Source organism: Oncorhynchus gorbuscha, linkage group LG04 (genome assembly GCF_021184085.1).
Source record: "Oncorhynchus gorbuscha isolate QuinsamMale2020 ecotype Even-year linkage group LG04, OgorEven_v1.0, whole genome shotgun sequence".
Taxonomy (NCBI): domain Eukaryota; kingdom Metazoa; phylum Chordata; class Actinopteri; order Salmoniformes; family Salmonidae; genus Oncorhynchus; species Oncorhynchus gorbuscha.
The window spans coordinates 70571878-70588205 of record NC_060176.1 but is presented as its reverse complement, the minus strand read 5'-3'; the positions used below and the strand labels follow the sequence as shown (position 1 = coordinate 70588205).

At 41.3% G+C, this 16328-nt stretch overlaps 1 protein-coding gene across 2 annotated transcripts in view; it reads left to right on the top strand.

Moving 5' to 3' along the window:
- The window catches only part of LOC124033407 (DNA repair protein XRCC4-like), an 83042-nt gene that overhangs the window by 56605 nt on the left and 10109 nt on the right, over positions 1 to 16328 (top strand). For both annotated transcript variants that reach the window (XM_046345433.1, XM_046345434.1), the window contains exon 3: positions 1988 to 2148. In XM_046345433.1, the coding sequence (XP_046201389.1) occupies positions 1988 to 2148 (161 nt within the window). The remainder of the gene's footprint in view (positions 1 to 1987; positions 2149 to 16328) is intronic.

Genomic DNA, 16328 nt, shown 5'->3' with positions numbered 1-16328 from the left:
CCTTATGTACATATTCCTTATCCCCTTACACTGTGTATAAGACAGTAGTTTTGGAATTGTTAGTTAGATTACTTGTTGCTTATCACTGCATTGTCGGAACTAGAATCACAAGCATTTCGCTACACTCGCATTAACATCTGCTAACCGTGTGTATGTGACAAATAAAATTAGATTTGATTTAAATGGTGTCCCCCTGTCATAGACATCAAAGTTCAGGGTGCTGGGTCTCACTGTCCAGCAGGACCTGCGCTGGAGCAGCCAGGTTGACACCATGACCACAAGTACCAGCAGGAAGCAGTTCCTCCTCAAGCGCATTAAGCACTTCTCTGTAACCACAGCAGACCTACTGTCCATCTACATCTGCTTCGTATAACCAGTTCTGGAATATGTTGTCCCTGGCACCCTGGCCTCACTCAAACCCTGACTACTCAGGTGTTTTGCTAGTTTAGGATTTTACCATTTGTTCATTATTTATGATTGATTTTATAATTGTAAGTATATGTACAATTCAGTCTATGACTGCGAGAAACCAATATAAGGTACTACTAGCCATGGCCTAACTACCTAACATAGCTAGCTAGCTAATTCATCCAGCTAGCGCCATCCGGTATTTAGACCACTTCATAGAGAAGGAAAGAGTGACTGAGAGAGAGGGTGGAGCTGTGCGTTATGTCATTCAGTTAGCTACTCCAGCCACCTTGACCTCAACAACATCACAATCTTTGACAACATATTAGCTAGCATAACTCAATTGATGTGATTGAGTTACTACTGTACCTACATTTCCACTTTGTTATAGCTACATGCACTAGTAAGGACCGTCACAGGTCACTTTGCCATACAGATTTTAAAGGTGCTTTTTTGGATGCCTATAGGTTAGTAGATATGACCCAGACAAGTGCCCATTTGTAGGAGGGTGAAAGATGGGAGACGGCTAGCCAGAAGCAGAGACAGCCCCCCTCAAGCTGACAGGTTTATAAGGAACACTCACTGTACCACCAGTCTGTATCCTTCAGGAAACAACAGCAGACACACAGCGGGCTACCTCATTACCTGAGAGAGTGAAGCTTAGAAGTGTGTTCAACATGTTACAGAAAGAGAGGGAAATGCAGTAAACCAACTCCCACCCTGTCTCTGTTTGATGACCTCATCTTGGCACCATTTGATGACTTATTTTCTCTCTGTCTATGCGCTCAGATCAATGGATGTTCCTGTGTTATTAGTGTATAAAAACAGAGAATGACGATTGTGGGACGCCCCATAATGACACGTCAGTCAAGAGCCCCTAGGAAGTACAGTACTGTAGCTAGATGTGTCTGGACCGATGAATTAAGTTGACTGTTATACCTTGTTTAGAAGGAGTGGGGATGGTGAGTGGGACAAGACAGGAGACTAGAAAAAGCTTGGAGCATTTATTTTCCCTATTCAGTCTCACCTCCTTCTTGCCTTTCTCCTCTCTTTACCTACATCACTCCCTCTCACCAAGGAGTAAGTGAGATGAAGCGAGAGAGCGGGAGCTTTGGAACTTTAAGTCTTGTCTTCAAGCCACCGAGGCCTAGATCCTAAAAGTCTAGTATCTCCTCTAAAGCACTCCATTCTGATAAACAACTTTGAGTTCCTCTTGTGCTGAGAGGCTGCTTCCTTGCTGCTGAATGCACGTTTGGGTGGGTAGAGAGCTGGGTGCTTGTTCTGTAGTGGGTTCTAAAGCGATAGTAGTGAATCCCACACTGATATTGTTTCCTCACACACACCACACACCTACTAACACTTTGCATAAACACACAGGCACACGCTCAAGAAGAGAACTTCACTTAATCTTGTTCCCCTCTTTCTTTCTGTCTGTTTCTCTCTCTCCCTCTACTTTCCCAACCACCTCTGTCTGTTTCTGTCTGTTTCTCTCTCTCCCTCTACTTTCCCAACCACCTCTCTGTCTGTTTCTGTCTGTTTCTCTCTCTCCCTCTACTTTCCCAACCATCTCTATGTGTAGGTGAACATGGGTGCAGTGGAGCTGCACCCTGCCCCTGTGGATCTCAACAGGGAGATGATAGCCCACACTCTGGAGCACAGCGCTGACCTGGAGGCAGAGAACAGACGGCTGCAGGAGAAGAATCAGACACTCCGGCAGGAGCGGCAGCACCTCCTTGCAGAGTAAGGACTGTGTATGTGTACACGCGTGCACGTATATGTTTAGATTGAGGGCACGAAAAAAGGAAGTAACTTTCCACTTTTACGATGCAGTCCACTTATCTGTGGGTTGTTGTGCCCGTGCTCCTCATCTTAGGTCTACTCCCTAGCCCTCTTTCCCCAGAGACACAAAAATGACATCATCACTCAATAACATCATCACTAGCCGCCCAACTGAGAGGAGAGAGTTACCCACGTCCAGGCCACAAAGACTATTGGGGATTTCTGGGAATTGACTTCAATTCATTAATTAATTTCTTTTTTGTTGTTGTTTTTCCTCTTTTTTAAAAATATTTTTATTTCCTCCCTGATCCCTTGAGTAGCTGAAAAAGCCAGACAGTAGAGTGGCTCATGTCTGGCCAGGGTGGGGCACATCATCATCCCAATAACACCCACCCAAAGTTCTCTCTCTCAATTCAAAGTGGCTTTAAAGCAAGTGAAATAAACCATTAACAAAAGTGAGAAGAAACAAAAAAGCACATAAAAAACATACAAAAATATACAGTTAACATTGCACTCAAAGGTTTCAAAGGGATACATATATTTCAAATGTATTATTATCAGCTTTGTACACTGTTTTTAACATTGTGCACATAGTTGTAGTACGAATAGTAGGGGAAGATAAGTACACAGATAAATATTGGTTGTATTTACAATGTTGTTTGTGCTCCACTGGTTGTTCTGTTTTCATGGTGATGGGTCACAAATCTCACTGCTGTGACTGCACATTGCGGTATTTATCCTAACAGATATGGGGGTTTATCAATATTTGATTTGTTTTCACATTCTTTGTGGATCTGTGTAATCTGTGGGAAATATATGTCTGTGATATGGTCATAACTTTGGCAATAGGTAAGGAAGTGTATCTCAGTTTCCACCTCATTTATTTGGGCAGTGGGCACATAGGCATACCTGGCTCTCTCTCTCACAGAGTCTACATAGTCAAGGATTTCCTTAATTTTGGGTCAGTCACAGTGGTCAGGTATTCTGCTACTGTGTATTCTCTGTTTAGGGCCAGATACTATTCCAGTTTGCTCAGTTTTTTGTTTGATTCTTTCCAGTGTGTTGCTGTCCTGGGGTTCTGTGGGGTCTGTTTGTGTTTCTGAACAGAGCCCCAGAACCAGCTGGCTGAGGGGACTCTTCTCTAGGTTCATCTCTGTAGGTGGGGGCTTTGTGGTTGTAGAATTTAACAGTTATTTATGGATTTTAATATTTAGCGGCTACAGTCCTAATTCTGCTCTGTGCATGCATTGTTTGATGTTTTGCATTGTACATGAAGGATCATTTTCCCATGTTGTGAATTCTTGGTTGGTGTGTGCTCCACAGACCTCAAAACCACAGAGAGCAATGGGTACTATAACGGATTTAATTATTTTTAGTCAGATCCTAATTGGGATGTTGAGTTTTATGTTCCTTTTGACGGCATGAAAAGCACTTCTTTCCTTGTCTCTTAGATTGTTCACAGCCTTGTGGAAGTTACCTATGGTGTTTATGTTTAGGCCGAGGTAGGTATAATTCTTTGTGTGCTCTAGGGCAAAGGTGTCTAGATAGAATTGTCCTGGCAACTGGACATTTTTTGGAACACCTTTATTTTTGTCTTAGTGAGATTTACTGTCAGGGCCCAAGTCTGACAGAATCTGTACAGAAGATCTAGGTGATGCTGTAGGCCAGAGTTTCCCAACCGGCGGCCCATGGATCGAATTTGTCCCCCCAAGTTGTATGAGCAAAACTAACTTAAAAAAAATACAAATGTTGGACATAAAATACTGTAAAAACACCAGCAAATCAGCTCCAAGTGATTTAATTTAAGTACTGCCGCACATAAAAGAGTGATCGTATACAAATGTAAGCAAGGTTTGAAATTATTATGTTTTAGTCAAATATATCTGTTTGGGCTTCTTGTGGTAAATTGTTAGTCTACAAATTATTTGTTAAAAACGTTCCGACCGTCCGCTCAAGAACAAAATGACCCCTCCCTCGACTGAATCTTGTTGATGATCCCTGCTGTAGGCCCTCCTTGGATGGGGACAGAAGCAAATCATCTGCAAACAGTAAACATTTGACTTCAGAGTCTAGTAAGTTGAGGCCGGATGCTGCAGACTGTTCTAGTGCCCTCGCCAATTCATGAATATATATATATATATATATTCATTGAAGAGGGTTGGGCTCAAGGTGCATCCTTGTCTCGCCCCACGGCAGTGCCAGTGCCTTCAGAAAGTATTCATACCCCTTGACTTATTGCACATTGTGTTGTGTTACAGCTTTTTTTCACTCATCTACACCCAATACACCATAATGGCAAAGTGAGAACATGTTGTTCGACATTTTTGCAATAAACCACTTCTCCAACCTTTTTGACCATATAACAAAGAACCAGGCGCAAACACATATACAGTACGTGATCATTTGCCAAACTACCAGAACCAGCTGGATTCTCCAATTACATTGGATGAGCTACAGGACAAAATGCAGACCCTCCAACCCAAAAAGTCCTGTGGTGTTGATGGTATACTAAACTAAATAATAAAATATACAGACCACAATTTCAAATGGGCTATTCTTAGTCTTCAACGGACTGGCATATTCCCCAGTATTTGGAAGCAAGGTCTGATCATCCAAATTCACAAAAGTAGAGCTCAATTTGACCACAATAACTACCGTGGAATCTGCATCAACAGTAAGCTCGGAAAATCCTCTGCAGTATCATCAATAGCAGACTCCAACATTTCCTCAGTGAAAACAATATCCTGAGCAAATGTCAAATTAGTTTCTTACCTACAGTAAATATCGTACGACAGACCACAAACAGTGCCTTCAGAAATTATTCATATCCCTTGACTTATTCCACATTTTGTTATGTTACTGATTAGATTACACACAATAGCCCTAATGAGAATGAGACAACAGCATGTTTTTTTATATTTTTACGAAGGTATTGAATACAGAAATAACTATTTTACATAAGTATTCACACCCCTTTGCTATGTCACTCCAAATTGAGCTCAGGTGCATCCAATTTCCATTGATCATCCTTGAGATGTAATTTACCCTGCCCCCACCCCCAAATGGACATTTATCATTGTTACAGTTATAAATATTTATTTACTATTATTTTTATTGTTTAATTTACTTCTCACTTCCCCCTCTGCTGCTCCCCCTATAAACATTCCCTCGAGGACATTCTACCCTGGTTATTGTTGTTTCATTCACTTCTATTTTCGACCTTCAATGTTGGTGCTCAGAACTTAAACAGTTCATTGTACCCTGCAATAACATCTGCAACGCTGTGTATGTGACTAATAAAAATAATTGTTTGATTAGCAATATTTTAGCTGTTAGGTCAAATACTATGTTCAGGTTTCCTACTGCTAAGATTACACCTTTGCTATTGCAGGGAAACATTTTGTCCTGGAAGTTGTCTAGGAGGGATTGGATTGTTGGCCAATTTGTTGTTGGCCAATAGTTTTTTGGTAGGTCTTTACACTACACTGCCCAGTTTGTTCGGCCTCGATATCTCATGGTTGTGCATTACTCTTTTCAAGTAGATTTTGATTTTGCTGTGGTATAAATCAGATAGCGGTGTTGGTTGGCTGACTGTGAACGCTCTGAGAGACTCTGGGTTGTGGTCGGTGATAAAGTAATCTACAGTACTACTGCCTGGGGATGAGCTGTAGGTGTACTTGCCATAGGAGTCCCCTAGAAGCCTACCATTGACTATATACAGACCCAGTGTGTGACAGAACTGCAAGAGTTGTGACCCAATTTTGTTGGTTGTTTTGACGTAGTTGTCTAGGGGGGCATATTTGGGAGGGAATGCTGTCACCTCCAGGTAGGTGATTGTCCCCCTGTGTGCTGAGAGTGTCAGGGTCTTGTCCAGTTATGGCATTTATGTCCCCAAAAACTAGTTCATCTCCCTGGGTAGGGCTGTTGCGGTGACCATATTACCACCACACCGGAGATCACGAGTTGAGAGTCATGAAGGCAGTCAAATTGCTAACTGCCTGGTACTGGGCACTCTATTGTCCCTCTAATTACTCTGATGTCAATGCAAATGTAATCGAAAATCTAATCAAACACTTCACGAGAGCCCATTGAGCTCATGTTGCGCAACATTCTGTAGGCTATGCAATTGCAAGAGTGATGGCCAATATTAAAAAGAGGAGGATCCCATCAGCTTTCTATAGGCTTGGCCTGCTATATTTTTATTTCTCAACTTTTCTAATATTAACACACATTGCTTATCTTTACAACAGGAGTATAGCCTACCTGGCTGGCATGAAAATGAACCTCCATTCACTTTTTAAGTGCATGTATTTTTTCACGCTGCCTCTGTTTCGAGACAGGTGACTGATAATGGTCCATTCAAATTCAAAACAAATGTCACACATATATTATTTAGTATTTAGTGATGGGTGACAATATTAGCCTATCACTTATATATTATCACTTGTGAATGATGTCCAGCATAAGGCAAGAAACAATGCCTTTATTTATTTTATTTATTTTTTTACCTTGTTTTTTTTAAATACCCAAAACATACAATATACTTGCAGTGAAGCCACTCAACAACTACACCACACCAGTCATCCAACAGACTCCCATTCAGAGCGACACACCGAAATATCCAGGGTCAATGCCCTGCCCAAGGGCACATCAACAGATCTCCCACCAGGCCAAAACATGGGGACCTGAACCCTCCAAGATCCCCAATAGCTGTCCCTCAACCATCTGAGAACCCTTCCACAATCCCCCCCATTTTGTTGCTCCCAGCCTATAGACAGCAACTAAAACAGGAAAGACCCGTGCTCAGGTCAATACAATGCTGGTCTGACCAATCTGATTCCACACTTCAAGATTGCTTTGAACACGTGGACTGGGATATTTTAAAAATGTATTTTACCTTTATTTTACTAGGCAAGTCAGTTAAGAACAAATTCTTATTTTCAATGACGGCCTAGGAACAGTGGGTTAACTGCCTGTTCAGGGGTAGAACGACAGATTTGATGACTCCCCATCCCGCACGAGGGAGCGTAATCATCGCCTGACACTAATTAGCATAACGCAACGGACATAAATATTCCTAGAAAATATTCCTATTCATGAAAATCACAAATGAAATATATTGAGACACAGCTTAGCCTTATCACCCTGTCATCTCTGATTTTCAAAATATGCTTTACAGCCAAAGCTAGACAAGCATTTGTGTAAGTTTATCGATAGCCTAGCATAGCATTTTGTCCAGCTAGCAGCAGGTAACTTGATCACGGAAATCAGAAAACCAATCAAATTAAATCATTTACCTTTGATGAGCTTTGGATGTTTTCACTCACGAGACTCCCAGTTAGATAGCAAATGTTCCTTTTTTCCAAAAATATTATTTTTGTAGGCGAAATAGCTCCGTTTGTTCTTCACGTTTGGCTGAGAAGTCGCCTGGAAATTGCAGTCACGAAAACGGCAAAAAATATTCAAAATTAGCTCCATAATATCGACAGATACATGGCAAATTTTGTTTATAATCAATCCTCAAGGTGTTTTTCAAATATCTATTCGATAATATATCCATCGGGACAATCCGTTTTTCAGTAGGACCGATTGGAGTAATGGCTACCTCTGTATTTTACGCGAGAATCTCTCTGGGAGCATCTGTTGACCACTTGCGCAATGTAGCCGCTTACGTGTATTCTTCAACATAAATGCGTAAAACTACGTCACAATGTTGTAGACACCTTCGGGAATACGGAGAAGGAGTAATCTGGTTGATAGCCCATTCACTGCTCAATAGGGACGCATTGGAACGCAGCGCTTTCAAAACATGAGGCACTTCCGGATTGGATTTTTCTCAGGCTTTTGCCTTCTGTTATACGCTGACTCGGTGAGCGAGTTTATTAGGAAGTGTATCGGAGATGTCATTCCCTCTGTGACCATATAAACCTTCCCCAACCAAAAACCATGGATTGATGGCATCATTCGTGCGAAACTGAAAGCGCTAACCACCGCTTTTACTCATGGCAAGGCGACCGGAAACACGACTGAATACAAACAGTGCAGCTATTCCCTCCGCAAGGCAATCAAACAAGCAAAGCGTAAGTATAGAGACAAAATAGAGTCGCAATTCAATTCAACGGCTCAAACACGAGGCGTATGCTGCAGGGTCTATAGTCAATCACAGATTACAAAAAGAAAACCAGCCCATTGCTGACACCGACGTCTTTGCTCGCTTTGAGGACAATACAGTGCCACTGACACGGCCTGCTACTAAAACCTGTGGGCTCTCCTTCACCGTGGCCAACACTTAAACGCGTTAACCGTCGCAAGGCTGCCGGCCCAGACGGCATCCCTAGCCGCTTCCTCAGAGTATGCGCAGACCAGTTTGCTGGTGTGTTTACGAACATATTCAACCAATCCCTATCCCAGTCTTGTCCTTACATGCTTCAAAATGACCACCATTGTTCCTGTCCCCAAGAACTCTAAGGTAACTGTACTAAATGACTATCGCCCCATTGCACTCACGTCTGTCATCATGAAGTGCTTTGAGAGACTAGTCATGGACAATATCACCTCCATATCCATGACCATATCAGCTGTGCATTGACTACAGCTCAGCATTTAACACCATAGTACCCTCCAAACTCGTCATCAAGCTCAAGACCCTGGGTCTCAACCCTGCCCTGTGCAACTGGGTCCTGGACTTTCTGACTGACCACCCCCAGGTGGTGAATGTAGGGAACAACATTTCCACCCCACTGATCCTCAACACTGTGACCCCACAAGGGTGCGTTCTCAGCCCTGTCCTGCACTCCCTGGTCACCCATGACTTCGTGGCCATGCACGCTTCCAACTCAATCATCAAGATTGCAGACGACACTACAGTGGTAGGCCTGATTACCAACAATGACGAGACAGCCTACAGGGAGGAGGTGAGTAGCCGGAGTGTGGTGTCAGGAAAATAACCTCTCACTCAATGTCAACAAAACAAAGGAGATGATCGTGGACTTCAGGAAACAGCAGAAAGGGCACCCTCCCCATCCACATTGACGGGACAGTAGTGGAGCAGGTGGAAGGTTTTAAGTTCCTCGGCATACACATCACGGACAAACTGAAATGGTCCACCCACACAGACAGCGTGGTGAAGAAGGCGCAACAGGAGGCTGAAGACATTTGGCTTGTCATCTAAAACACTCACAAACTTTTACAGATGCACAATCGTGTGGTCTGCCCAACGGGGGCAAACTAACTACCCTCCAGGACGACTACACCACTCGATGTCACAGGAAGGCCAAAAAGATAATCAAGGACAACAACCCCCCTAGCCACTGCCTGTTCACCCCTCTATTATCCAGAAAGTGAGGTGAGTACCGGTGCGTCAAAGTTAGGAGCGTGAGACTGAAAAACTGCTTTTATCTCAAGGCCATCAGACTGTTAAACAGCCATCACTGACATTGAGAGACTGCTGCCAACATACAGACTCAAATCTCTGGCCACTTCAATAAACAAACTTAATAAAGGTATCACTAGTCACTTTAAATATCTGCACTTTAATACATTTTACATATGCTACATTACTCATCTCATATGTATATACTGTATTCTACTCCATCTTCTGCATCTTGCCTATGCCGCACGCCGTCGCTCATCCATATATTTATATGTACATATTCTTATTCATCCCTTTACATTTGTGTGTATTTGTGTGTATAAGGTAGTTGTTGATTATTTGTTGTTAGATTTTACTGCATAGTCGGAACTAAAAGCACAAGCATTTTGCTACACTCGCATTAACAACTGCTAGATCAATGCTATGTATTTTCAGCCATTCCTGAACCTGAGACCATAAACAGGCTACCTGAGGGCAATACCAAAATAAATGCTCTATTGATTCTGTATCCTGACAACAAAATCTGCAGAGCTTCAATGATTTTATGCCCCAAATATTCAACATTTTGTTGGTGGCAATAATTCTATATTACACTTTTAGCTGAAAAGCACAAAGTCTTGAATCTTGCGTTGTTTTATATATCAGCTCGTAAACCCTGTACTCTGGAATCGGTGTATCAAAAATCTCTTCCCGACTATTTTGCAATCTATATATTTTTTTATATATTTTTATTTTACCTTTATTTAACCAGGCAAGTCAGTTCAGAACAAATTCTTATTTTCAATGACGGCCTAGGAACAGAGGGTTAACTGCCTGTTCAGGGGCAGAATGTTGTCAACATCCTGGTCCTCAAATGAAACTGGTATACTTTCCTATTTATACTATTTTTATTCCTCTGCCAGTTTTGATCCTTTATATTGGGCAGACAGACCAGTTCCATACCTCTTCCCACTGCCACCTGCCTCTTCCATTTTTGATCCTTTATATTGGGCAGACAGACCAGTTCCATACCTCTTCCCACTGCCACCTGCCTCTTCCATTTTTGATCCTTTATATTGGGCAGACAGACCAGTTCCATACCTCTTCCCACTGCCACCTGCCTCTTCCATCCATTTTTGATCCTTTACATTGGGTAGACAGACCAGTTCCATACCTCTTCCCACTGCCACCTGCCTCTTCCATTTTTGATCCTTTATATTGGGCAGACAGACCAGTTCCATACCTCCTCCCACTGCCACCTGCCTCTTCCATTTTTGATCCTTTATATTGGGCAGACAGACCAGTTCCATACCTCTTCCCACTGCCACCTGCCTCTTCCATTTTTGATCCTTTATATTGGGCAGACAGACCAGTTCCATACCTCTTCCCACTGCCACCTGCCTCTTCCATTTTTGATCCTTTATATTGGGCAGACAGACCAGTTCCATACCTCTTCCCACTGCCACCTGCCTCTTCCATTTTTGATCCTTTATATTGGGCAGACAGACCAGTTCCATACCTCTTCCCACTGCCACCTGCCTCTTCCATCCATTTTTGATCCTTTATATTGGGTAGACAGACCAGTTCCATACCTCTTCCCACTGCCACCTGCCTCTTCCATTTTTGATCCTTTATATTGGGCAGACAGACCAGTTCCATACCTCTTCCCACTGCCACCTGCCTCTTCCATTTTTGATCCTTTATATTGGGCAGACAGACCAGTTCCATACCTCTTCCCACTGCCACCTGCCTCTTCCATTTTTGATCCTTTATATTGGGTAGACAGACCAGTTCCATACCTCTTCCCACTGCCACCTGCCTCTTCCATTTTTGATCCTTTATATTGGGTAGACAGACCAGTTCCATACCTCTTCCCACTGCCACCTGCCTCTTCCATTTTTGATCCTTTATATTGGGCAGACAGACCAGTTCCATACCTCTTCCCACTGCCACCTGCCTCTTCCATTTTTGATCCTTTATATTGGGTAGACAGACCAGTTCCATACCTCTTCCCACTGCCACCTGCCTCTTCCATTTTTGATCCTTTATATTGGGCAGACAGACCAGTTCCATACCTCTTCCCACTGCCACCTGCCTCTTCCATTTTTGGGGTAATACTGTAATCAATTGGCTGTACTCTTGGATTGAGCAGACCTTCCCGTACAATTCTGAAAACTCCACGAAGGACATAACTCCACCTTTCCAATTTACAATATAATTTAAGAACAAAATACAATTTTCGAACATCTTTGCCATAAATACAGGTATTTTATCAACCAGCACATTAGAGTTCAGCCATAATATTTGTTGTTATATTTGTTCAATATTTTCAGGGGGATGAAATTGAAATTGTAGCTAGCTTTGCAATTCTTATTTTGAAACAGCGAGATACTTTGAAAAAAGTATAATTTTCAATTAATCGAAAAAAGCCATTTTTAAACAATGGATGAGCTTTTCTTAGTAGTCTACTTGGGAACCATTAAGGGTTCAAGTAAAGTAAAAGTGAAGCTTTTAGGGAGGGAGAGAGGTTTAGTGCAGGGGTTCTTAAACTTTTTCAACCTGGGACCCAAATGAGAAATTCTGTGTTTACCTGGACCTAAGCTTAGGAAAATATGCAACTATACATACATATCGGTACATTTCATTGCCCTTATGCCTTAAACAAATGCAATATAGACAAAAACAAATAACAATGCAATTAAATATCTAAATATCTATTAATGTTTATTTTCCCCCATTAAAAACACTCTTACATATCTGTCTAGGTTGGAACTGTTGCTGTTAAAATACAATTAATCATTTTAATTCTGAACTGTAAAAAACGGATTGATCACATCACACAGATGAATAACAGAACACACACACAGGCTCAGTTTTTGATAGTGAACCCTAAGTAACAGTACAGATGAAAAAGTGATCAGGCCTACTGTACATTGTACTGTATAAATTATTGTTGAAAGAAAGTCTAAGAAAAGTCTAAGTTGGAACTGTTGCTGGTAAAATACAATACATTTTTATTCTGAATTGGAATAAACTCATTGATCATATCACACAGATGTAGACCAGAAACACACACACACACACACAGTCCTAATGAGAGGTGTGTGTCTGGTTGAAGTTTTCAACAAGCATGTGTATTCTGGGCCCCGTTTTTGACATTGCAACACTGAGGTCATGCTCAGCCGTAACTTTTTTCTGTACTTGTTTTTTAAAAGTCTGTCAGAGTTGAGAACACTGACTCGAATAGGTACAGTTGACATCGGAAGTTTACATACACCTTAGCCAATTACATTTAAACTCAGTTTTTCACAACTCCTGACATTTAATCCTAGTAAAAATGCCCTGTTTTTAGGTCAGTTAGGATCAACACTTTATTTTAAGAATGTGAATTGTCAGAATAATAGTAGAGAGAATAATTTATTTCAGCTTTTATTTCTTTCATCACATTCCCAGTGGGTCAGAAGTTTACATACACTCAATTAGTATTTGTTAGCATTGCCTTTAAATTGTTCAACTTGGGAAGTTTACAGACACCTGAAACCCCACCTCTTTAAGGAATACCTAGGATAGGTTAAGTAATCCCTCTCACCCCACCCCCCTAAGTTTTAGTACTTTGTTAGCTTGAATGCACCAATTTGTAAGTCGCTCTGGATAAGAGCGCCTAAATGACTTAAATGTAATGTAAAATGTAAGTTCAAATTCCTGACATTTAATCCTAGTAAAAATGCCCTGTTTTTAGGTCAGTTAGGATCAACACGTATTTCAGCTTTTATTTCTTTTATTTCGAAGTTTTCATCATTGCCTTCCAAATTCCTTGGGTCAAACGTGTCAGGTAGCCTTCCACAAGCTTCCCACAATAAGTTGGGTGAATTTTGGTCCATTCCTCCTGACAGAGCTGGTGTAACTGAGTCAGGCTTGTAAGGCCTTCTTGCTCGCACATGCTTTTTCAGTTCTGCCCACAAATCTTCTATAGGATTGAGGTCAGGGCTTTGTGATGGCCACTCCAATACCTTGACTTTGTTGTCCTTAAGCCATTTTGCCACAACTTTGGAAGTATGCTTTGGTTCATTGTCCATTTGGAAGACCCATTTGCGACCAAGCTTTAACTTCCTGACTGATGTCTTGAGATATTGCTTCAATATATTCTCTTAATTTTCCGCTCTCATGATTCCATCTATTTTGTGAAGTGCACCAGTCCCTCCTGCAGCAAAGCACCCCCACAACATGATGCTGCCACACCCATGTTTTATGGTTGGGATGGTGTTCTTCTGCTTGCAAGCCTCCCCCTTTTTCTTCCAAACATAACAATGGTCATTACGGCCAAACCGTCTTTTTTTGTTTCATCAGACCAGAGGACATTTCTCCAAAAAGTACGATCTTTGTTCCCATGTGCAGTTGCAAACCGTAGTCTGGCTTTTTTGTATGGTGGTTTTGGAGCAGTGGCTTCTTCCTTGCTGAGTGGCCTTTCAGGTTATGTTGAAATAGGACTTGTTTTACTGAGAATATAGATGCATTTGTATCGGTTTCCTCCAGCATCTTCACAAGGTCCTTTGCTGTTGTTCTGGGATTGATTTGCACTTTCGCACCGAAGTACATTCATCTCTAAGAGACAGAGCGCGTCTCCTTCCTGAGCGGTATGATTGCTGCGTGGTCCCGTGGTGTTTATACTTGCGTACTATTGTTTGTACAGATGAATGTGGTACCTTCAGGCGTTTGGAAATTGCTCCCAAGGATGAATCAGACTTGTGGAGAGGTCTATCATTTTCTTCTTAGGTCTTGAGTGATTTCTTTTGATTTTCCCATGATGTCAAGCAAAGAGGCACTGAGTTTGAAGGTAGGCCTTGAAATACATCCACAGGCACACCTCCAATTGACTTAAATGATGTCAATTAGCCTACCAGAAGCTTCTAAATTCATGACATCATTTTCTGGAATTTTCCAAGCTGTTTAAAGCCACAGTCAACTTAGTGTATGTAAACTTCTGACCCACTGGAATTGTGATACAGTGAATTATAATTGAAATAATCTGTCTGTAAACATTTGTTGGAGAAATTACTTAGATGTAGATGTCCTAACCGACTAGCCAAAACTCTAGTTTGTTAACAAGAAATTTGTGGAGTGGTTGAACAAGGAGTTTTAATGACTCCAACCAGAGTGTATGTAAACTTCCGACTTCAACTGTATGCTGTGCCAAACTGGACCAGAACATCCACTGCTTTCTCAGTCAAGCAGGAGACCGCTTCCTGCTGTAGATGAGCAACCCAGAACTGTGTGAGTGTGTTTGCCTCAAAAAGCATCTTTCGTCAATGTGTTTATTCCAGTTAAGAATAACAATTATTTTATTTTAACAGTAACAGATCCAACCTATACTAGTTTTCAACCATCATTTCTACAGTAATATGTACAGTAGGCCTGATCATTTCTACAGTAATATGTACAGTAGGCCTGATCATTTCTACAGTAAGATGTACAGTAGGCCTGATCATTTCTACAGTAAGATGTACAGTAGGCCTGATCATTTCTACAGTAAGATGTACAGTAGGCCTGATCATTTCTACAGTAAGATGTACAGTAGGCCTGATCATTTCTACAGTAAGATGTACAGTAGGCCTGATCATTTCTACAGTAATATGTACAGTAGGCCTGATCATTTCTACAGTAATATGTACAGTAGGCCTGATCATTTCTACAGTAATATGTACAGTAGGCCTGATCATTTCTACAGTAAGATGTACAGTAGGCCTGATCATTTCTACAGTAAGATGTACAGTAGGCCTGATCATTTCTACAGTAAGATGTACAGTAGGCCTGATCATTTCTACAGTAAGATGTACAGTAGGCCTGATCATTTCTACAGTAATATGTACAGTAGGCCTGATCATTTCTACAGTAATATGTACAGTAGGCCTGATCATTTCTACAGTAATATGTACAGTAGGCCTGATCATTTCTACAGTAAGATGTACAGTAGGCCTGATCATTTCTACAGTAAGATGTACAGTAGGCCTGATCATTTCTACAGTAATATGTACAGTAGGCCTGATCATTTTTAATCTTCTGTACTGTTACTACGGTTGCACTATCAGTAGCTTGTTTGCTTTGGCGAATATTAGCTATTGGCTGTGTATGAGGCCAACGGATTGTTTGAAAGAGAAACTCATATAAACTACTATGAGAGTTAGTTAGTACTACCTTATTTCTGCTTATCATCACCTGTTATAAAATGACTACAATGCCTTGCTAGCTGACTTACTTTTCCACTGTCGCAGCAATGTTTCATGAAGCATTCTGCCCTGTTCTGAAAGAACTCCCTGGGTTTACCATCATGCTGTGGATGTTTTGTCTTAGTTAACAATTAAGTTGTCCTCCAGTAAACTTTGATTACATTTCCAATATCCCCATCCACGTGGAAATTCTATAAGAGTTATGTGAAGGCCAATTAGATGATGATCCGATCGCATTCTGTCTCCTATTAGAACTTTTTTAACCTTTGACACAAGAGAGAAAATGACAAGAAAGTAGTCAAATCGACTAGCTTGATTAAGTCTCCTCCATGTTTATCTCACTAGGTCTGGGTTGTTTAGTCTCCAAATATCCACTATTTCTAATGTGTCCATAATATTTGTGATTTCCTTTACCGTTTCTTTTAGCCACGTTTTATAATCTGCTAAACCTTTACAATTTTAACTGGCGATATTTCTATCACCCATTACCATAACTAGATACTATATTCTCAGTCTAAATTGACCATAATTAGTGCTTGTAAAGTTACTTCCATCAGAGGTATTAT